The sequence below is a fragment of the Patiria miniata genome, unplaced genomic scaffold (assembly GCF_015706575.1).
Source record: "Patiria miniata isolate m_02_andy unplaced genomic scaffold, ASM1570657v1 HiC_scaffold_13, whole genome shotgun sequence".
Classification (NCBI taxonomy): domain Eukaryota; kingdom Metazoa; phylum Echinodermata; class Asteroidea; order Valvatida; family Asterinidae; genus Patiria; species Patiria miniata.
The window spans coordinates 2,560,294-2,584,864 of NW_024037051.1; the positions used below are offsets into that span (position 1 = coordinate 2,560,294).

General features: G+C 41.5%; 1 protein-coding gene across 1 annotated transcript; it reads left to right on the forward strand.

Moving 5' to 3' along the window:
- Positions 1-249: 249 nt before the first annotated feature.
- Positions 250-24,571, forward strand: LOC119721489. The gene is made up of 12 exons (XM_038191567.1): positions 250-770; positions 2,299-2,433; positions 3,054-3,262; positions 5,623-5,875; positions 6,486-6,620; positions 14,567-14,772; positions 15,238-15,367; positions 15,469-15,482; positions 20,317-20,566; positions 21,381-21,518; positions 23,182-23,387; positions 23,834-24,571. The coding sequence occupies exons 1-12, from the start codon at positions 440-442 to the stop codon at positions 23,969-23,971; spliced, it is 2,145 nt and encodes a 714-aa protein (XP_038047495.1). The 5' UTR covers positions 250-439; the 3' UTR covers positions 23,972-24,571.

Here is a 24,571-nt window from a genome sequence, read left to right on the forward strand (position 1 = left end):
TGGGGACACATTTACCAGGGGAACACTTTCACCGTTGGGCAGGGGGACATTTTTACCTGGAGAGGGACAAATTTACCTAGGTAAAAGTGTCCCCCCGGACACATTTACCTGGTCACGAGCCGGTAAATGTGTCCGGGGGACACATTTACCAGGGGGGACAGAATTACCTGTCACACCGGAGCAGGCGGAGCACGTTATGCGTGCGAGAAAGCTATTAGCAGCGCAGCTTTTGTCATTGCGTTAATTTACCATGGGCCTGGCCTTAATTATCCGTTTATTGGCGATTGTGACTTGGTGATCAATAATATACTCGTGCCTTTAATTATTGCCAGCGTAGTATACGATCTTTCGCCGTTCGCTGTTCGCAACACAATCTGAAACAGTTTCGAAGTAGCTACATGTGGGTATTATATGGCTGAACAAACCTAAACGAAACGAAATGAGTTTTCCTATTTGTCACCCAAGACATTGTCGTCTTGTTTGGTGCCTCGTTCTTTTGGTTGTCTGCGTGGTTCAGAGCGGAGCTGGCTCTAATCTCCCTACCGTGAAATCTTCGGATTTCACGGCTGTTTCACAGTTTAACAGCACCGTCAAATATCGAGTGATTCGGTCAAGCCAACGAGCCTCCTACTTAAGGTGTGCCGCGGCCTGCCTCAAGGAAGAAGACTGCAGCTACTTTAGTTATACCAAAGACACCAGACGCTGTGAATTGAGCGATGACTCGATCGTGTCAGTCAACAAAGAGAAGTTGAAATACTTCAAAAGAAATGGTAAGACCTTCTTATTGTGGTGTTATTTCATTTCAAAGCTTATACAACTTACTGAACTTGAAAGGCACATTTACATAGGGAAATTTGCATTTATCCAAAGAATTATTACAGTATTTTTATCAAAAAGCTATATACCTGGATCAAAGATTGTACCGGTTCTAAACACTCTGTGAAATTATTTCGTCTGCTGGATTGCTTTCATTTAGAAGAAGTCAAGAAATGTAGTTGATTTCCACCGATCAGTCAATTATTGACAGATCTTTCGAAAATGAAAGAGATAATAAACGAAATGGTTTTTCGTAATCAAAAGGTTGTGTATGGTTTTCCACTGTTTTCTTGAAAAGTGTAATATCCACTGAGCTGAAACTTCAACAGGTTAGGTTTTCAAAAGACTTCTTTTGGTTTTGAGTGGTGTTATTAATTGAAATCGAATAAATTACATGATGAGTAAATGATCCTTGAGAGATTTGTTTCAAGTGTAATTGAAATCTTTATACACAGGGTGTATCAAAAAAAGGAAACCCAGATGTAAATGTAAATTAAAAAATAAAAAATAATTATTTTCAAATAAGTTAAAGATGTGAAACGCCGATGTGTCCTCTTTCCAATGACACCTTGATTGCGTGTCTTTGGCCACGGATGGCTGAGCATTCCTTGTTATTCTGTCAAGGGTCAAAACCTGCACTGGGTTAAGTTTTACCTAGCTAAGATTGCTTGCTGGTTTGTTATGCAAAGGTTGAAATGGACTAGACTTCGTGCAGAGCTTTGTGTGGAAAGAGGTGACGGCCACGTTGAAGGCATTGGCCATTATGGGTTATTAAACTTCACAACTGAGAATGGTCAAATCGCTGTGTCAAAATTAAATAGATGGTTTTAAAGAGGAGGATTTCTTTCTTTAAATTAAACCGATCCACATGCCGAGAATACCAGTTACCCTTTTGCACAAACTTGGCCCAGTGCAGGTGTTGACCCTTGACAGAATAATAACGAATGCTCAGTCAATCGTAGCCACAGACACGCATTCGAGGTATCATTGGAAAGAGGACACATTGGCGTTTCACATGATCTTTAACTTATTTGAAAACAATTACTATATTTTTTATGATGTTTATAGAATATTTATTAGAATATTTTATTAGATTTGCATCGGGTTTCCCTTTATTATACATGTACACCCTGTATTAGCCGTCGAAACACATTTTGTAATAAAAAAGCATTCATCTTTAGTGGTTCCCAAGATGATTGTGTACGGAGAGTCCAATTTGCAGGGAACTCTTTTGGGTGCTCCTTTTACTCAAAAGAGAACACACTTTGGATTTACAAAGTTCTGGTTTTTCATTGTTGAGCGGGTTGAGAGAGGCACTTTCTGCTCGTCCTCGTGCCAAACTTTCTGCTCGTGCCACTTTAAACCGAATACAACTACCCCCCCCCCCCTCGTTTAACGTTTACTTGGCAAATAGATTATGTTGGTGTTTTGTTATGGTTATTTTGTACAAAACCTCTCACAACTATCGCACCTTTTCCTCAGGAGACTGTCCTTGCTCCGTGGAGGGACCTCTTGGGATGGAAGATGGTCGCATCCCGGATGAAAGCATCACAGCTTCGTCTGTTTGGAAAAACCAAGCTGATCATGGCCCACTCAAGGCCAGACTTTATACTCAAGGTAGGTTTGTTTAATTTGACATTCAATCTACACTTCCAGTGTTATTTTCGAGTTTCACCGAAAAAAATTTTCGCTCTTTCATTTCATTTGTTTTTAGCAGTAAACAAGTTATTCACTTTTGAAATCCACCGACGTATGATTAAATTATTTCTTCACATAATTCGAATGATAAGCTGTAAAATAATAAATCGGCTTTTGCAGGGGGGGGGGTATTAATTTATGCGCAAAATGCATTGCAATTTTCAGAGGGACACTCGAAACCGTAACCCGTTGCTGTATTACAAAAACATGTCATCCAAATTGACCAATCAATAGCTTATTCCACATTTCTGATCCGACTGACGTCCCAATTTCTAAAGTCGACTCCGATTGGCTGGCGTGTGGGGTCGCATAAAATTTGCATTGCTCAAATATATCACATGTTCGATACGGAAAGGGTTCCGTTGTAGGACGTTTGATACTCAGACTACTCGGTATGGGCTGGTCCCGAATAGTCGACTTCGACTGGTCTATAATTATGGTCGACTATAGCGATGGTTCGCAGATAATGGGACTGTGGTTAAACAACTTCATATTGGAGCCAGATTTACTGCCCTAGTATCTTTTATGGTGTTGAATAGAATATGCTGCAGCCTGGTGCTATGGCGGATATGAAGACAGTCCATGGATACAGGTTGACTTCAATGGTACTGCCACCATCACTGGTTTGATCACCCAGGGGCGCGGAGACTCCGAATACGACCAACGGGTGACGGAGTACCAAGTGTCGTACAGCGATGACGCTCAGTCCTGGGATCACGTGACTGATGCGTTTGGCAGACAAATAAAGGTAAAGGATTCATTGTTGAAATAGTGTTGTGAATTTTCAAATCTCGACTTCAACTCCGGATTTGACTTCAGAAGATTTGCCCTTTGAATGACGTCGGTTCAACAAGAGAATCTTTGGAAAACCCTGTTTTCTTGGTTAAAATCTCTCAAACCAATCGAAAGTTAGGAGGTGACGTTTGTGTCTTAAATAATAAAATTGAGTAAATCCTTACACTGATAACTCGGTTCGAGTGATAAAAAAATCCCATTTTCTTGCCATGTAGCAATATTTACCGTCACAATAAGTATTGCCTTCAAATAAAATAATGATAATAACTTGGCTCGACAGGGTGCGCTAAAGAAGTCAACCATTTTGATTTGTTGCAGTTCGCTGGTAACTCAGACAGAAGCACGTTGGTAACCGCTCGGTTCCCATTGGCATTGCGCACCAGAATCCTACGCATTCACCCATCTGCATGGCACAACTATTGCAGCATGAGGTTTGAAGTGATTGGCTGCTATTAATCGCATTTAATCAGTCGACAACTGGACTGGAAATAATCGATATCGAAAGGAATCGATAATTGAAACCCATCTTTATATTAATTGTGTAGTTACAATACGCCTGGTGAGATTGATGTTTCATAAAACAGTAGGTCTACTCCGAACTCTACACGTAGTTTGATTTAAAATTTCACTGTGTGATAAACTTTTTAAAGTAACCAAAATGTCAAGTGAAGTCAAGCTGTTTCTTACTTTTATTTAACATTCATTTATACATTATGGTAGTTTCTCCATTCTTTTTGGTAAAGAGCATCGCCATGTGGCTGGCTCTAAACCATCGTTTAAACACCGCAGAAAAGTGTTTAAACCGGTCACCGGTGAAATGCACGAATGCATGAAGATTCACTATATAATACCTTGTGTTTTTGTTGTGAAGTATTAAACTGAAATTAATTTTTGAGCAATAAAGCCGAGGCCTTCAAATACCTATGGGACAGCGGCGGTGGAACGTTTCAAAACGGGGAGGGGCATCACCAAAAAGGGGCACAAAGGCATATTTCGCTGGTGCAGCAGCGTATCAAGCATTTTTGGTATTTTTTTGCACATCCGTCCTGAAATGTCGACAAGTTTTTTTTCACCGGACACTTGGCCTCCGTAAAATTAAATAGTGGCGTGGGGGGGGGGGGGGGGGGGTGCTGGTACAATCTTCCAAAATAGGGGGCGCTCTTCAAAACCGGCCATTATGCAAACTACGAATAATGTGCCCATTTTCAGGGCGCATTGTTAGGGTTTTAGGAAATGGTTATTGAAAACAAATTATGCGAAATGTGAGTTTTATGCTCGAGGGGCCACATTTATGTCCGCAAGACGGCACTTGGGAAAATCTGGCAGTGCCCCCTCCCCCCTGCCCCCCGCCCCCGTTCCGCCGCCCCTGGTATGGGAACTCGTTCATGTTGCCAATAACTGGAGAAGGTTAAAGTGTAAGGCTTCCCCCTCTTTGCGAACATAATATTTATGAGGCATTTTGGCAAAATAAGAGGAAACGGCATGAGCACAGCCGCAGTGGAAAAAAATATACCAAAACCCCCCCCAAAAAAAAACACACAAACAATGGGGGTATTTTTTTCTCGATGTTTATTTATTGATATTTGCAATCTTTGATATGTTTACTACACATTTTTTAAATAAATGGTATAAAATCGTGAAAAAAAGTGTTTTAAAGGTAAACAAGAAATGATATCTTTTATCATCACGACTGCAAAACAATCGAAACTTTAAAGGCCTTTTCTCAGTATTTCCTTTTGACATGTAAATAAATGCAAACTTTAAACAACCATACAGCTTGTCAACGAAATGTCCGATTGACTATTGCTTCCTTTCGTTAGAATTCAATCTCCTCCAGTTAAGTGTAAACGAGAGGAACGACAAAGCCTATTCAAACTTGAAGTCGACTTCTTCAATATTTGTGTGGAGGTTTTCAAGATAAATAGGTCTCAGTAGTTATTTTGAAGACCTTCATTTTTTTCAAGCAGTGACAATGCGCATGCCGGAACACGTTATGCGTGCGAGAAAGCTATTAGCAGCGCAGCTATTGTCATTGCTTTTTTTTTACCACGGGCCTGGCTTTAATCATCCGTTTATTGTCGATTGTGACTTGGTGATCAATAAAACTCGTGCCTTTAATATTGCCAGCGTAGTATACGATCTTTCGCCGTTCGCTGTTTGCAACACAATCTGAAACAGTTTCGAAGTGGCCTACATGTGAGTATTATATGGCTGAACAAACCTAAACGAAACGAAATGAATTTTCCTATTTATCACCCAAGACATTGTCGTCTTGTTTGGTGCCTCGTTCTTTTTGTTGTCTGCGTGGTTCAGAGCGGAGCTGGCTCTAATCTCCCTACCGTGAAATCTTCGGATTTCACGGCTGTTTCACAGTTCAACAGCACCGTCAAATATCGAGTGATTCGGTCAAGCCAACGAGCCTCCTACTTAAGGTGTGCCGCGGCCTGCCTCAAGGGAGAATACTGCGAATACTTCAGTTATACCAAAGATACCAGACGGTGTGAATTGAGCGATGACTCGATCGTTTCAGTCAACGAAGAGAAGTTGAAATACTTCAAAAGAAATGGTGAGATTGTGTTACTGTTTCATTTCAAAGGCTCAAAGCTAATGCAACAAGCAGCACTTGAAGGGATTTTTGTTTTTACTGTAATTGAAATCCTGGTAAGCCGTCGAAGAATAATTATAATATAAATAAGCATATGATCTTTATGTTTCCCAAGATGTTTGTGATAGGTATATTTTATAGGCAACTCATTTGGGTCCTCTTGTTACTGAAGAGGACACACACTTTGGATTGACAAAGCTCTGGTTTTTCAATGTTGAGCAGGATGGAAGAGGCACATAATTATGCATCCGAAACTATCTACTCGTGCCATTAAACGGAAGAAAACGATTCTTTCTTCCCCGTTGAACTTTCACTTGCAAATAGACCAATACTACAGTGAAATCTTGATAAGCCAAACCTCAAGGGAACAGGTTCAAAATTTGACTTCAGGAGAGTTTTGAGTTGAGCAGGGTTGTATATCATTGTTATACTACTGAAGGGAATGGATTGACGGTTTTGAGTTATCAGAGTTTGACTTGTATTGTCGAGATTTCACTGTATGTTCTTTAAAAAAATATATTAATGGTTACTTTGTACAAAACTTCTCAAAGCGATCGCACCTTTTCCTCAGGTGACTCTCCTTGCTCCGTGGAGGGACCTCTTGGGATGGAAGATGGTCGCATCCCGGATGAAAGCATCACAGCTTCGTCATTCTACAGAAACCTCCCTACTCATGCCCCACCCAGGGCCAGGCTTTATACTCAAGGTAGGCTTTTTGGATTTAGTGAGATTAAATACATGTTTCCCGTGTTATTTTCGAGTTTCACCTCGAAAAATATATTTGCTTTCGTTTTCATTTCATTTTTTCCCTATATATACAGGGCGAGTAAAAAAAATAAATAAGGAAACCCAAATGGCACGACCAATTTATTTCAATAAAGTTCTGCATGTAGCAATATCAAAAATGTATGATATAAAAGCCAAATTAATAAACTTTCTTTTAGTAGAAGAATCATTCAAATCATATGTACTTTTCAAGTACAAAAAAGTAAGTGTTCTTTCAGCAAAACGAAAACAATTTGCACAGGGATGTGTGTGCATTGTTTTCGTTTTGCTGAAAGAACACACACTTTTTTGTGGTGATCCGTGGTCAGAACTTTAAAACGGGGGTTGTGTTTAAAATTCCGTAACTTGAAAAGTGCCTGAGTGATTCGAATGATTCTTGTACTACAAAAAGCTTATTAATTGGGCTTTCATATCCTAGATTTTGAAAGTGCTACACGAAGAACTTTATTAAGAAAATGCAGTAGCGTAACTACGGGGGGGGGGGCAGCGGATGTCCGTTCCCCCGGGGTACCCCCTAGTCTGTGTATAATAGACCATGGTGAAAGCGTAGAGCAAAATGACACGCTCATTTGCTGATCGTGTGTTTCGGTTTTTGGCGTATTGGCTTCGATAACCACCGGTATGGAATACAAACGCAGATATGCAAATAGACTTACAAAAAAAGTACAACATTTCGAGTTCTCCATAGGTTTGTGTACCAGTGTTGTAGTCGAGACCGGATAGTCCGAGACCGAGACCAAGACCGAGACCTGAAGTTGCGAGACCGAGACCGAGACCGAGACCAGCCCCTTCAAGGTGGACCGAGACCGAGACCGAAATGGTCCGAGACCGAGACCGAGACCGCGGATAATAAATAACAATAATCTAAATAAACAACAAGACCCTAATTACAGCTGAACAGTCTGTGCTTGAGATGTTGATGTTCATGGGGATGTGAAGGAAGTGATTGAAAGTTAGGAATCACTTGTACCTGCTTAATTGTGTCATGCGAGTGCTCTTCGTGTTTGCTTCATGCCATAAATTACAACATGGCAACAGAATTTGTTATTGTCACAATCAATTAAAAAAATTGGAAACAACCTAATTTAAAGAAGGGGGAAACCTTATTTGATAAACTCCATATATTTTTGCCACTTTAAAAAAAAAATTTTTTAAATATTGTTCAACTACTATAAAGTGTAAATCTGATGAAGAAACTCTAACTTAGGAGTACGACAATTTGTACTAGTTTTTGCAAAACTTGAACATGTTGAAACTTGACAAAAGTAAAAAAATAAAGGTGGATGTTTCATCTGTTATAGGAACTCGGACCCTAAACTCCACAGCCACCCCTTGGTTTCAGCAATGACCACTAACGGATATTTAAATGCAATTTTAATTTTACATTGGACCTCCTTGTAAACCTGATTCAAAAACAATTTGGAGCAAGAAAATATTGATTTATTTTTTAAAATTTCAGTCATGGAATATAGATTTGTACATGTAGACCAAAAAATTGAGAGATGGTTGCCAGACAGATATGGTTTGTCTGCCCCCCCTCCCTCTTTGTGATTCTCCTTCCAACCCTGCATGTTTGTGTGTCCCCTACATGTTTGTTTCTTCAGTTGTTCCTCTGTCATTTACCTCTGAAGAAGGCCTGGCTAAGGCTGAAATGTAATGCCACTTTATTTTTGTTTAATGTCAATACCATTACATGAACTATAGAAGTTCGATGAACCATATTTGCCTGATCTATCTTCTGTTAATCTGCCCGCCGTCATCATCGCCATTAGCCTATTTGAGAATATGGCCGATACAATAGAAGGGCGCTGTCACAAACTGACTGTGGTGGGTGAGATGTACTTTTAGGATTCATGGCTCAGTGCCCACGCCTCTCTGTGTTTTTTTTACCGTGCCATCGTATCACCCGCATCGGCTACTTTGCTGGGCAATTTACTTGAATATTTTAGTGATTAACAAGCATGGGCGGAGATCCCGGGGGGGGGGGGATGGGGGGATATATCCCCCCCCCACCTTTTGACCAGGGGGGGATGACCAATGTAATCATCCCCCCCCCCCACTTTTTAAAGGCAGGCGTACTAATTTGGGCAGGGTCCGTAACTTGCCAATACCCTTTGACAGGCCAGCACCGCAGCCCAGCAAGTGCAAGTGTCGTTCGCTTACCGTAATTTTTGGAATATAAGCCGCCCTGTGTATAAGCCGCAGCGCTCCAAAAACTTCAGAATAAGATTCAGGCCACAGCGTATAAGCCGCACCATCGTATAAGCCGCAGCGTATAAGCCGCACCATCGTATAAGCCGCACCATTTTATGTACATGTATTCATTAGCAGAGGATTATAAACAGGACCGCCGCAACAACTCTCTCATGCATGCAGTGGCGTAGCCACCGGGGGGGGGGGGGCGTGGGGGCGACCGCCCCCCATGAAACCTTGTCGCCCCCCTCCCCAGTCGCCCCCCCCCCTCACTGAGATTTTGAGTTTCTAAAAAAATTATCATTGATCTAAATCTAAATAGTCGCGAATGATCCACATGATGACCACTGAGAAACGACCCTTCGACCGGCGACCGCGGACCAGTAAGCTGACAACCGGCGTGACATAGCGCATAATGATAATCTAAAATGCGTATTAACACCCACTGCACTGCTCGCCCACACCACGGAACACGTATTATAGACAGGTGGTCCGTGGGTCACACAGTTTCAGTCAGCGATATCACGCGAATCGGCCACGCACAAACTTTTTCCTCCATTCATATAAGCTAAATAATAATAATAGACCAATTAAAATTCCTTGAAATCAGTGGCGTAGCCACGGGGGGGGGGGCGTTGGGGGCGACAGCCCCCCCCCCATGAAACCTTGTCAACCCCCCCCCCCCAGTCGCCCCCCCCCCCCACTGAGGTTTTGAGTTTCTAAAAAAATTATCATTGATCTACATGACGCCATGGGCGTCAATCCTGGGGGGACAGGGGGACTGGTCCCCCCCCCCCTTTTTGAAGGGTGGGGGACACAATATGAAATGTCCCCCCCCCCCCCCAGATTTTTGAACTCGTGTCTCATTTACAGGGCCCTATTATGTACTACAATGTATCTTTTGCTTAGAAAATATTGGTTAAAGTGGTCAGAAATTGCCTCAGATAGCACCACAGAGCATTTAGAATCCAAAAATGTTCGGGGCCCTTAAGCGGGCCCCGAACCCCACGCCTATAGCTCAGAATTCTGGTAGCTGATTCAATGACTCCAACTTCGAAAACAATGTTCAAAAATTTTTCTTATGCCTTTAGCTGAGAAAACATTATCTTTTGTGCTAAGATAATTATTGGTTAAAGTGGTCAGAAATTGCCTCAGATCACACCACAGAGCATCGAGAAACCAATTTTTTTCGGGGCCCTTAAGCGGGCCCCGAACCCCACGCATATAGCTCAGAATACCGATAGCTGATTCAATGACTCCAACCTCGAAAACGATGTTCAAATAATTATCTTTTGCTAAGAAAATATTAGTTAAAGCATGGAGGAAAGTGGTAAGAAATTGCTTCAGATCACACCACAGAACATCTAGAATCCAATTTTTTCGGAGCCCTTAAGCGGGCCCCGAACCCCCACGCCGTAAGGGCTTCGCGCTTCGCGCTCGCATCAGTTCTGATCAAGGTATGTCCCCCCCCCCACTTTTGAGAAGCGATTGACACCCCTACATGACGCCCCCCATGAAATGTTCCAGCCTCCCCCAGCGGCCCCCCCCCCACTGAAAAAATCCTGGCTACGCAACTGTCGTCACATTCTAATCATACCTTACCAAAATGCATCTAGGCATTATTTTGCATTAATTATTTTGTAAATAATTATACTTAAAATAATGCATAGGCATTATTTGTGTTGCTAGGTGACCAGAGCTCCATTGTGCAAAGATAGCTTAGGCCTACACTTCCAAATACATTGGATGAGAAATTTTAGTTTTGAAGATCTTTTATATTTGTTTATGCTTGAAAGTGTTAATTATTGTCATTTATTGCAATTCAAGCTCAAGAAAAGATTGAATTTTGACACCATTTTGCACCTAAAATTGTGTAAACCCCAGGGGCTCCAGGGGGGGGGGGTTACCTCAACCCCTTGCAAGGGCTTTGCGCCTGCAACCCACCAGGGGGCCCTTCAGCGGTTTCTTGGACCCCGTGCCGTGTCGCGTTCCACACAAGGATGGCCTTTCAAAAATCATCCCCCCCCCACCTGTAACAAGAAATCTCCGCCACTGTTAACAAGTACGACATATTGCCAATATATTAATAGTTTATTGTGATGGCTGTAAACAGCATATAGCGATTAATGGAACACAATTCTTCTCGACTCATGCAAATGCAATTGACATTTAGGAAGGAGACGAGGCAGGCAATTAGACTCTATTTTTGTAGCTCAATGTGTGTTTATCACAGATGAAAAGATGAATACAAGTACGACATATTGCGAGTAATGGAACACAATTCTTCTCGACTCATGCAAATGCAATTGACATTTAGGAAGGAGACGAGACAGGCAATTAGACTCTATTTTTGTGTGACCATGGCAGTAGCTCAATTTGTGTTTATCACAGATGAAAAGATGAATACATGGCGAGTCTAAAGAAAGTGACCGTATGATAAAAAAAATGGCACGCTCCATTTTGTAAAAAATATAATTGGGATAAAGAACATGTTATTGAGTAGTAACTGTGAACATTTCACGTAATTTGCATACTCTATTCCCAAGTCGTGTCTATTTTAATAAAGAGATCACAAAATTCAGCTGTCCACCACTAACACCAATTTAACGGTCTACGAATTGATGAATATCCATTAATAAATATAATGGAAAAAAAAAACGTTTTCCCGCCCCCACGAATAAAGGAAAAATTGAAAAGGAAAATAGAAAAAAAAATCACCAATATTTCTAGGGAAAAAGAGTTAAATTGTTCCCCATATTCAAAATACAGAATCTGACGGTAAAAATAATGTTTCAGTCTTGATTCATAAGATTTAAATCTCAGTTGTATTTGGAATCAATGAGGATGGCTATAAAGTGCTTGTTTCAACAGATCATCCCACAATAAAAACGAGAAATAAGAAGAGGAGCAATGGTTATTGGACTATGCCTCACTCACTAGAAAGTGAAGAGAGACATGTCCATTAGCATCACACCGCAGTCACATTTGCCCTAAACTGATTCTTTACTTAACCCTAAAAGGGCCGGGGGCGGAATCCGCCCCCTCACTTTTTGGCTGGTCTCGACTCGAGACCAGCCAAAATATCGAGACCAAAGGGGACCGAGACCGAGACCAAGACCGAGACCACAGTTCCCGAGACCGAGACCGAGACCGAGACCGAGACTGGCAAAAAGTGGTCTCGAGACCGTGACCGAGACCGGTCTCGAGACCTACAACACTGTTGTGTACAAACATGGATGCGCCCAGCAGGCATCACTTTGTACATGAGTTAGCGCTGAATATAGCTCTATGAGTAAAACTAGCCTCCCAAGGTGATCCATGAAATAGAATGCTCCATGGATCACCGAGGGGGGCTAGTTTAACTTCACCACGAGATAAAGCATTCAATATTTGTTTTAAACACTTCACCCACATATTCTGCTTGGTTTTAATATTTTAAATTATTTAAATCTTAACACAGTTAAAAGAAACTTCAATTTCAATACAAAATTGGTGGGAAATGTATTTCTCTCTTCCAAACCGCCCCCTTCATGAAATGTTCGAACCTAACTCAGTGGTGCGCTCTCTTGGGAACAATAATGCGCTGCGCTCAACGCGCACACCAGCATTTGCACAAAAATATAATACCGCGCCATCATCCAGGAGCTTGCGTCAAGTAGATTTATACAACACCTGAATAAATCCCCGTCATCTGATTTGTGAATTGTAGATCACGTGACATATTATTATTCGGTATAATGCACGGTGCGACCATGCGTTATACCCATGCGTTATACCGTTTCACTTTGCGCTTGTTCCATGACGCGGTATTTGCGTGCAAAATGCATGCTGGTGTGCGCGTTCAGCGTAGCGCGTATTGTTCCAAAGAGCCAGCGCTACAGCGTTGGGTTCAAACATTTTCGTGAAGGGGTAGTTCAACATCTTTAAAATCAAAATAAATTGTAGTTTATAATTTACCAATCAAATGACGAGAATTTATTCAGGTGTTGTATAAAACAAATAACGAATGTTTTACGTTCGTGCGATGGAAAGAATAATTTCATTCGGTGACAGATTGAATGTTCTATTCCACTTGAATGTTCTATTCCACTCGGCTTCGCCTCGTGGAATAGAACATTCAATCTGTCACCTCATGATATTATTCTTACCATCGCACTCACAAACATTCGTTATTTGTATACTGACACGCACTCTGTAAGTGTCCTCCGCTGCTCACTGTCTGATGCCACGTGCCAGGTGTGTTGATCTTTGATGTTGACCCCCGTGGTTGTCAGGTCCGTGTTTACTGTATTCAACCACGTGGTTCGTTATCCACCTCTTGGCAGCTATTTGTTCTTGCGGATCGCTTCTAGAAGCGCTTGCAGGTGTTTCCTCGGGCAGTCTCAGGAGATGGCCTGTCTACCTAAGACGTCTCCTGGTAATGGCTTTACTCCAAGACATCTCGTTGGTTTTCTTGTAGAGTTCTTTATTGTGACCTTCTTTGGTCATGTAATACCGCGCCCTGGGTATTGAGTACTGAATTGTGAAGTCATTTTGAACCGGGAAGTGTAGTGCATGCAAACGAATGGAGTACGTGCGCGTGTTGGTTCACGGGCTGAATCACGCGCTAATCAACCTCGGTCCCAGGGTGTCGTGCAGTACGCGCCCACCACTACCTGCTCTATCACCCTGGTATTGGATCCGTGTGTGCAAGATTTTTGCACACGTATGCAAATGAGGAATAATCTGGTACCTGCATGTGCGTTACATTAGCGTTTCTTTTTGTATGCGGTGTCTGGGGTAAAAACAGCATCAATTCGTCGCGCCGTGAATTAGAAAACACAATTTTTTGGAAGTTAAAATGTTACAATCTGGCCCACCAATATGCAGTATCACATATCATATTACTATATGAGCAAACTGGAAAGAAAAGGAGTATTATTGAGAAGGCGTGGACGTTATAATTACAATGATCGTGAAAACACGTAATGCATGTTGGAAACACCAACTATACGATATAAATTCATTATTAGCCAATTGCGGCAACGAATCAGGATACAGGAAGAAAGTTTCCTATCCAGGGCTTACTATTGGAAACGAGGTTGGAAATAAAGAAAGCACTGGGGACGAGGTTGCGCGTTAACGACTTTTACACACACCATTATTGTGCACGTGATGTATATTTACTTCGGTACTCTCTCCGGTTGTTAGTAAAACGTCATACACACGCGCGAACCACTGATTACAAGCGCCCATTGGCTAAACACTCAATTTGCCTCCGGTGTAGCATGAATTTATGTTTTATGAAATACGGACTCATTGATGGTATTGCGCACGCTCATGCATAGATAATTAGGAGAGGGACCGGTCACGTGAGAGGGTTTAACCAATAAAAGGAAAAAAGAGTCCGATTTTCACACGAGTCCGATTTTCAAATGGCACCGGTTCCGTTCGTGCTATGCTCACAACGTGAAGTACAAGTACGCATGGTTAAGTTGAGATGACGTCACACTTACGAACCGGATAGTACTTTGATTGCCATTATGGTAGTACTTTGGTTGCCACGGGTAAAGTACTTTTGGCCGTGTACAGAAAAATAGCAAAAATAGAAAGTACCATGTGACTCGCTCTCGGCCAATCAAGACACAGAATCTGTGGATGAGGTGTTATAAAGTCAGTTATTTTGTTGAACAGGATTAGCTGCAGCCTGGTGTGATGATGGATCTGAAGACAGTCCATGGATACAGGTTGACTTCAATGGTACAGTCACCATCACTGGTTTGATCACCCAGGGGCGTGGTGATCGATACAACCAATGGGTGACAGAGCACCAAGTGTCGTACAGTGATGACGCTCAGTCCTGGGATCAAGTGACTGATGCGTTTGGCACACAAATAAAGGTATAGTAATCACTGTTAAATAGTTTCGTGGTTTTTCAAATCTCGACTTCAACTCCGAACATGGCTGCAGAAGACTTGCCCCTTGAATGACGTCGGTTCAACAAGCCCAAAATATGAACACCAAATACTCATGTAAGAATTCGATATTATAAGGTTTTATTATGATTCAGGAGCAACAGAGGGACCCGAAGCTGGGGAGAAAGCCGATGTTTGGAAAACCCTGCTTATCTCGGTTAAAATATCTCAGACCAATCGAAATTTGGGAGGTGAAGCTTGTGTCTTTAATAATAAAATGGAGTAAAACCGTAGCACAGATAACTCGGTTCTATGGTGATGAAAAAAATCCCATTTTCTTGCTGTGCAGCAATATTTACCATCACAATAAGTAGTCCTTGAATACAATAATGATAATAACTTGGCACGACAGGGTGCGCTAAACAAGTCAACCATTTTGATTTGTTGCAGTTCGCTGGTAACTCGGACAGGAACACGTTGGTAACCGCACGGTTCCCATTGGCATTGCGCACCCGAATCCTGCACATTCACCCCACTGCATGGAACAAGCATTGTAGCATGAGGTTTGAAGTGATTGGCTGCTATTAATCACTTTGATTGAATTAGTCGATAACTGGACAGGAAATAATCGATATCGAAAGGAATCGATAATTGAAACCCATCTTTTTACTGATTTTGTAGTTACAATACGCCTGGTGAGATTGATGTTGCATAAAACAGTAGGTCTATACTCAGAGTTCTACACGTAGTTTGATTTTAAAATGTCACTGTATGGTAACAAAAAAATGTCAAGTGAAGTCAAGCTTTTTCTAACTTTTTAATTAGCATTCATTTATATATATGATAGTTTTCATTGGTAAAGAGCATCGCCATTATGGCTGGCTCCATTCTCTTTTAAACACCGGAGAAAAGTGTTTAAATCGGCCAATGATAAACGTGGCCACTCACTCAGGGCAACAAATTATGGTTTTGTCCCCTTTGTGTTCAGTTGTGTTCAGTTTAAAAATGAACATAATTTTTGTTATATAATAAAGCAATTTTTAAATTTTTTTTGGAAACCATCTTTTGAATGACAAAAAAGCGCCCGACATGACCAGCTTCACCGCTTTCCACGCGCCGTCTAGTAAGCTTAGTAGCGCTACCTTGCCCGCAAACTCCACGACTAACGTTCTCGTAAATTGGAAGGAGTTGGCCTTAGGTACAAGGTACCAACGTACAAGTGATCTTGTTATAGCTGTTCTTTTCCTCCTGTTTGTTGTTAAAAGTACGCCTGTAATTTGCCTGTAAATAAATGTAAGGGAAAGGGGACTTAATTTTGTAAAACTCAAAAAACTGTGAGCAAAACTACTCGTTATGTAAGTTCCAAAATTGTAAAAAAAAAATTATGTACTTCAGGATATAACAGATAGTACTTAGCAGTTATTGTCGTCATAGATGAAGTATTTACCCGGGAAATAAACGTCTAATTTCGAGGAGAACACCGTTTACCCAAATTTCGTTGTTAATTCGGCTTTCATTAAAACGTTTGAGAGAGATGTGGTCCCGAACCGATAAAACAAATGCGACATTTCATAGTTCATTTTGAAGCTAAAGATACTGTGCTCGGCGTTAACATGGTGATGTAGTTATTACTTATCAGAATTCAATCAAAAAGTAGACTCATTAATATTCAAAAATATAATAAGCTGGCTTGACAGACTTCGACACCAGCAAATCGGACGCAGAGCCTGCAAATCTGAAAGCCGGTTTTCTCTTGTTGACAAGTACATTATTCATGGTATTTGCCACCAGTACGGGCCGTTATCACGCATAGTCGTTAATCCTTGTGTGTAGGATCCGTGACCCAACCCTCTCTGTGCTTCCCCGCCCTAAACTCTTCACATTAAGCCCGATCAACAGGATCTTAAGTTGTTCTCAAACACTTCAGGCGATCTATTGCATTATGGGATGGGTACAAGTTGAGGCCACGAAAACAAGACGAAGTTAGTGAAGTATAGTTGGGCCTTTTGGAGAGAAATCTGGTATGTCATCAGGATGCTTGCATTGTGCGCGTTGTAATATTTCTCATGTTGTAGCAGTTGTTTGTGGTTTGTCTATCCATCAGCCTTTTCAAAATCCATCAGCATTTTTGATTATTTTATGGCAGACATCGACACAATATGCGGGCGTTTGTTTTTTCAGAGGGTTAATGTGTGTAAATACGAAAGAGTTTAACTTCCCCAAATAGCGCACTCCTGTGTGCACTTATACATTCCCGTCAAAGTATAATCTAGCGATAGAGGGCGTGCTTTTCTTCGATGGATGATTTCAGAATCTGATAAGTCACGGTCGTTCCTCCTTGACAAGATTGTGTGAATTGCTTCAGTGTTGAAGGCGCGCAGCTAGAATGAAATGCCTTATTATCAATCGAACAAACGGAGTGAACGTACTGACTTGGGTGCTATCTCGTTGTCACATTGCCAATTAAAACCTCGAAACGTACCATTGAATTTTGATCAAAGTACTGTTAATACATCACTGTAAATAGTTTAAACCACTTTTCTGGGGATCCGAATTCGAAAATAAACAACACGTTTTGCAGGGAATGTAGGAAGCAGGCTCTTGTTTTCCAGACTGGGACCGATCGAGTTCCAAAAAAAACATGCAAAACAAAATCAGGCCAACTTTACTCGCTGCTGGTAGTAGCCCGAAAATAATCACTCCGAGGCTTTTAAATTTTCACAGTGTTTAGAGGTATCTTAGAAAATAACTGGCAGGATAGCTGCAATATCAGCAATTTACATAATAAGGTTGAGATATCCATCATCTGTGACCTGCATATGAAAATAAAGAGCTGCCCCTCTTGGCTTTAATTTGGTAAAATGCACTTTTTGGGGGCATTGAAAATGTTACTTTCTTTTCCTGACAATTGAGGGCGTTTTGCCGTGAACTCACTTCTCACTTCTGTAGGTGCACTTTACAGTCTATTAGTGACATTATTAATTAGTATCCCCTAATGGGGCTCCGGCTGTCATTGCCAACATTACTTAGTGCATTAAGTTTGCTCGAGTGACTCACTGTCATGTACTTAACAACGAGACATCAAAGACAGCAAGAACACGGCAATCGTCCTGAAATTCCGGTAGCTTTCAATGCTGAAACAGCTGTGACACTGAAGACTCCGTCTGCCTAATGGCATCACGGTTTTGCTCATAACTTATGCACGACAATTAAGGCCCAGGAAAAACATTGTAACAGGAAAAACACTGTAACCTTGGCAGTGTGAACATAATGGATGCACAAGGCTGCATTTGAGGGATTGCATTGAAAGAAAAGTCAGTTAGGCGAAGTAAAAAAAAACCAAGTTTCTCGTCCCCGCCCGCTTCCTTTTTGGAGGCCGCCTGGATTTTTTTAATATTTTTTATTTTTGAAAAATGTAGTAAAAAAACACCGAAAAAGTCCACAAACTCATCGAAAAATAAATACCAATACCAATACAACTCTAAATGACACTGTGGGAAAAATTCCATACTGGGCCACGACTTTACCTGCCGCTAAACACATCAATTTTCACCTCACCTAGTGATTTCACCCAAGAGGAATCCAGGAAGCTGTGTTAATGCGGAAAAAAATAGGCAAAATGTGTTTTTAGAGCCCATTTTGGATGCACACGTCGTGCGGAACTATAGTTGAAGCAGCCGGTCAAAACTGATTGAAGTGTGGCTGACAGACAGCGGTACGCATGACGCATGACATCGACAACCATGACGTCGCATGAGCCGGCCAATGATAGTGCAATACGTCATTATGAATATTTATTTCTCATGAATATTTAGTTTATTTCAATTGCTACTTCAAATACGTCCAAAGATTGATTATTGCAACAGCGATCGTGCGCGGCCTAGCGGTTAAGAGTCTCGTGTTTCAAGTAAAAGTCCGAGGTTCGAATCTTGATGAAGTAAGTCAAAGGATACAACTTTTGGCGCTTGAAAATTAATCGAAAAAAAGTTGTGGCCCAGTACCGAATTTTTTCCGACACTGTAAATATGCTCAGTTCTCTTGTCCAACTTGTCTTTCATTTTAAAAGTCTCTTTGAACAGTTGACACAACCAACGGTTGCAGGAAATTTTTAAATGGCGGCCATCTTGAAAAAAATAAAAAATAAAAAATAAAAGGCCCCGCTTCCTCCCTTTTTTCAAAAACCCCGGACGAGAAACTTTTTTTTTTTACTTCGCCTTACATGGGCCATTTAAATAAAGCGCGAACAGACATTAATTTGAAACTACATGTACCAACGAGGAACAACACGAACAATGCAAACTTGTATTCCACTTATTCAACATTTCATTTCCATTATGCTTTAAAGATTTTGCACCATTTCTCTGTTTTTTTTGTGGGGGCACGTTTTCAAAACAAACAGATATCAATAATTATTTGAGGACCATATTTTCAAGCAGTAAGCTAGGATACTTATATGCGACCACGACTATGCACCTTGCGAGCACGTTGTAAACAAGTCCATTAGGCGAGCGGCAGAATCCAAATTTGGGTCGACCTAAAGCCCCACCCCACACACCTACATCATACATCAATAGTAAGCTTAATATGTGTACTTTCAGATTAGGCATGATGTGGAGCTTGGAAATTGGGAGAAATGTGTTTTTGGGCTCATTTGGGTCTAAAAGCCACATGTTTGGTCAAAAATATGATTTTAAAACTTTGGTATTTTCGATATCTGTTGAACCAGCCTCAACTATCAAGGCAGGTTTGAGACCAAATTGACGTTCCATCAATTCATTATAACCATCTTAAGATTACAAAATGTGCAGTTACTATAGGCAATATTGAGTGAAAATGTGCATTTTTCTCAGAATCGTTTTTCTACGAGCAAAACGAAGACCAGTTTTGGTTATTTGTCTATTGCCCAACACCACACACACCTACATCATACCTCATTTGAAAGCCTAAAAAATAACATGTCTACTTGCAGATTAGGCATGATGTCGAGCTGTAAAATTGAAAAAAATGTGATTTTGTTTGGCTCATTTTGGTCTAAAGGTATCATTTTTGGTCAAAAATATGATTTTACAAATCTGGTATTTTAAATGTCTATGGTACCAGCCTGAACCATCGAGGCAAGTTTTAGACCAAATTGACGTTCCATAAATTCACAATTACCTTATTAAGATTACAAAATATACATTTGCCAAATACGTATGCAAAAGCTATCAGCAGCGCAGCTATTGCCACTGCGTTAATCTGCCGCGACCATGGGCTATTTTCTGGCTTAAATCGTCAGTTTATCGTCGATTGTGTGACTTAGTCACATCCATAATCTAGTCGTGCGTTTAATTATTGACAGCGTATAGTATACGGCCTTCCGCCGTTCGCTGTTTAAAACACAATCTAAAGCAGTTTCGAAGTAGGCTACATGTGAGAATTATATGGCTGAACAAACCTAAACGAAACGAAATGAATGTTCCTATTTATCACCCAAGACATTGTCGTCTTGTTTGGTGCCTCGCTCTTTTTGTTGTCTACATGGTTCAGAGCGGAGCTGGCTCTGATCTCCCTAACGTGAAATCTTCGGATTTCACGGCTTCACAGTTCAACAGCACCGTCAAATATCGAGTGATTCGGTCAAGCCAACGAGCCTCCTACCTGAGGTGTGCCGCGGCCTGCCTCAAGGAAGAAGACTGCAAATACTTCGGATATACCAAAGATACCAGACAGTGTGCATTGAGCGATGACTCGATCGTTTCAGTCAACAAAAAGAAGTTGAAATACTTCAAAAGAAATGGTAAGACTGTGTAGTTGTTTCATTTCAAAGCTAATACAAAAAGCAAAACTTTAGGGGATTTGTGTTTCTACAATAATTGAAATCCTTGTAAGCTGTTTAAGCATATGCTGTAGTTAATAAGCAGTGTATCTTTGTTTCCCAAGATGCTTGTGACAAGTACACAGTGTGATTTACAGGCAACTCATTAACTTGGGTCCTCTTTTTCCTGAAGAGGAAACACACGTTGGATTTACAAAGCGCTGGTTTGTCAATGTCGCGCGGGATAGTTAGAGGCACATGCATCCGAAACTTCTACTCGTGGCATTAAACTTTTTAAAATTCGTTTTTCCCCGTTGAACTTTTCACTTGGCAAATAGACCAGTATTACAGTGAAGTCTTGATAAGTCAAACCTCAACGAAACAGGTTCCAAATTTGACTTGATAAGAGTTTTGAATGAAGCAGGGTTGTGATGATGGCTTGTTCCTCGCTTGCGAGGATCGGGGAGGATGGTCTGTCTATCTTTTGCAGGCTCGGAGGTGGCTGTAGAGTCCGATCTGTGCGGCGCAGACCTTTCCGCATTTTGGACAAGGGAAGCCCTGGGCTGAAGATGTCTGAGAGGCAGTCTGCTCCTTTCATCTCTTCCTCTTGTCCTCAGCAGCTGCCCGTCTGTCATCTTCGGGGTTGTATATCATTGTTATACTTCTGAAGGCAATGCATTAACAGTTGTTTTGAGTTATCAGAGTTTGACTTGTCGAGATTTCACCGTATGTTCTTTAAAAACATTAATGGTTACTTTGTACAAAACTTCTCACAGCGATCGCACCTTTACCACAGGTGACTCTCCTTGCTCCGTGGAGGGACCTCTTGGGATGGAAGATGGTCGCATCCCAGATGAAAGCATCACAGCTTCGTCATTCTATGAAAACCGCCCTACTCACACCACTGCACCCAGGGCCAGGCTTTATACTCGAGGTAGGCCTTAGCCTTTTTGGATGTAGTGAGATTAAAGATATGTTCGCGATGTTATTTTCGAGTTCCACCTCAAAAATACATTTGGTTTTTCATTTGCTTTTTTCCTATAGCAGTATGAATGTCATTCACTTTGGAATGAGACTTTGAACGAAAAACAATCTACGGACTTTGGATAATTAAATCATTTCTTCACACTATTCGAGTTATTAGCTTTTAGACAATAATATTTGGCTGTCGCAGGGTGGATCTACTAATTTATGAACAAAAAGAAAAAAGAATTCTTCAGAGGTTTGCAGACACTCGAGATCGAAAAGAAATATCTTTCCCGTTAAAACAAAACCATTGCTAATTCGACAGGAGAAAAATATAAAAGCAATATTTTTTTTGAAGAGCACGGGATATGCAAACTTAAAACCAGGTTAAATTCTATACAGCCATTTACATGAAGGCCACGTGATTTTTGTTTTGTTTTTGTTTTACTTGCAACATTAACTTTTCCAACGTAACTCAGTCGAGCAAGTTCACTCGATGACTGTTTTCAACTAGTGGTTGATTTGGAACGTAACTGATAATTACGCCTGCACACTGAAAGCAACATGCGAACGTCTCTAGTCGAGCAATGCCGTCAAAACGTCATCATGAAACTCCTATAGGCCACTGGTCCCGAATTCACGATAAACAAGTCTCCGTGCGCCAACAAGAGGGCGCCCTTTTACCTAGCAACGACGTCCCATCGGCGGGACCATGGGCGGGACCATTGATCTCCAGTAGTAAGACTGTCTTTAATGGAGACCAATGGACGGGACCAGAGAGTTATAACTCTATGGGCGGGACACATACATTTCGCTGGTTGACGCGCGCGCGCACCGTTCCGTGCACGGGGTGTACTATATTCACACTTTCAACCTCGTTCCCCTCGGGAACGATCTTGCTGGGCCTGTTGTTTCCCATCATGCCTTGCGCGATCTTACAAGAAACGCGCGCTCGCTCAATTTGGTTGCAGACCAGTAAATCGGTCCGTTCGAAATTGCCTATACGCCGGCCAAATCACGATTTGCATGCCCTCAAAATCTTCAGTATTTCAAATACTGAAGATTTTTGAGCATGCTGTGGGCCATGAACTTGAGGGTTTGTAAAAATTATGGGTGGAAGCCGTGCACAGGACTGTGAGCTTGTAGTTCCATTCAACTTGGATGAAATTGGGGCCCTTAAAGCGCTCTATTTTGCAATGGAGTGTAGGCATCGTTTTTCAAATTGGCGATGGGCTTCAGGACTATTTTCAGGGGTGATCATCTTCGGATGGAAATTTCTCCTAAAAGTCAACAGTTGAACCCCCCCCTCCCCCCCCCCCCCCCCAAAAAAAAAAAATGAAAAGAAAATGAAAGATGACGAAATAAGCTTTAATTTGATGTGTGTCTCGAACACCCTGAAGAGTTGTGAGTATTTTTCCCAAATTTCTGAAGTGGGAGCATTTACCATTGGGGTCTATGGAAGTTTATGTACTGGTCTGCAACCCGGATAGAGTCGATCGAGGCTGCACGCGCGCAGCTATAGTGGCCGCGCTTCGCGGTAAGGGGGTACTTGTGAACGGAGCGTATAGCTAACGATAATGGCCGTTAAATGCATGCAGTAACATAATTGTTAGTTGTAATTTGTTGAACAGGATCAGCTTCAGCCTGGTGCAGTGACGGATCTGAAGACAGTCCATGGATACAGGTTGACTTCAATGGTACAGTCACCATCACTGGTTTGATCACCCAGGGGCGTGGTGACCGAAAAACCCAATGGGTGACGGAGTACCAAGTGACGTACAGTGATGACGCTCAGTCCTGGGATCACGTGACTGATGCGTCTGGAACACAAATAAAGGTAAAGGATTCATTGTTAATGAAAGTTTTGTGGGTTTTTTTAAATCTCGAATTCAACACCGGAATTGGGTTCAGAAGATTTTCCCCTTGAACGACGTGGGCTAACAAATCCCAAGATGTGACCGCCAAATGTCCATGTAGGAGTTCGATAATTTAAGGATTTAAAATGAATCAGGAGCAAGAGATGGAGCCGGGGCCGGGGGGAAAGCCAATGTTTGGAAAACTGTTTTTGTTTCGGTTAAAATATCTCAGGCCAATTAATAAAATTTAGTAAAACCTGATAACAGTGTTCAGTAATTTGGTTCTTTAAGATGAAAATTATCCCACTTTCTTGCTGTGACGCAATATTTACCGTCACAATAAGTAGTCCCGAAATACCTATGACAATAACTTAGCACGACAGGCCAGGGTACGTTAAACATGTCAACCATTTTGATTTTGTTGCAGTTCACTGGTAACTCGGACAGCAGGACGTTGGTAACCGCTCGGTTCCCGGTGGCATTGCGCACCAGAATCCTGCGCATTCACCCCACTATGTGGAACAACCGTTGCTGCATGAGGTTTGAAGTGATTCGCTGCCATTGATCAATCAGTCAACTACTGGACTGGAAATAGTACCGAAAGGAATCGATATCGAAAGGAATCGATCATTAAAACCATCTTTTTTTGTAGTGATGAAATTGGTTGTTACAAAAAAACAACAGTAGGTTACCTGGAGCTCTAAACGAAGTTTGATTTAAAATTGAACTGAAGTAAACTTTAAAGCGTAAAAGAAAATGTCAAGTGAAGCCAAGCTATTTCTAACGTTTTTTTAATTAGCATTCATTTACACCTATGACAGTTCGTAGTGGTCAATAGCATCGCCATGGCTGGCTCTAAAACCATCGTTTAAGCACCGGAGAAAACCGGCCAATTATAAACGTGGCCATTAATCAGGACCAATAAATTCTGTTTTGTCCCCTTTGTTTTTAGGTTGAAAAAGAACTCATTTTTATCAGAAGTTGGTAAGTTGGAAATTCGGGGGAAAAAATCATTTAGTAAAACAAATTATTTCAGCTCAGCTGGTTTTCCTAAAGTCTGTCTGTTAAATTACACAAACGCGGCTGACATGACCTGCTTCACCACTTCCCACGCGCCGTCTAGTATGCCCATACTGGGCAGCACCACCTTGGCCGCAAACTACAC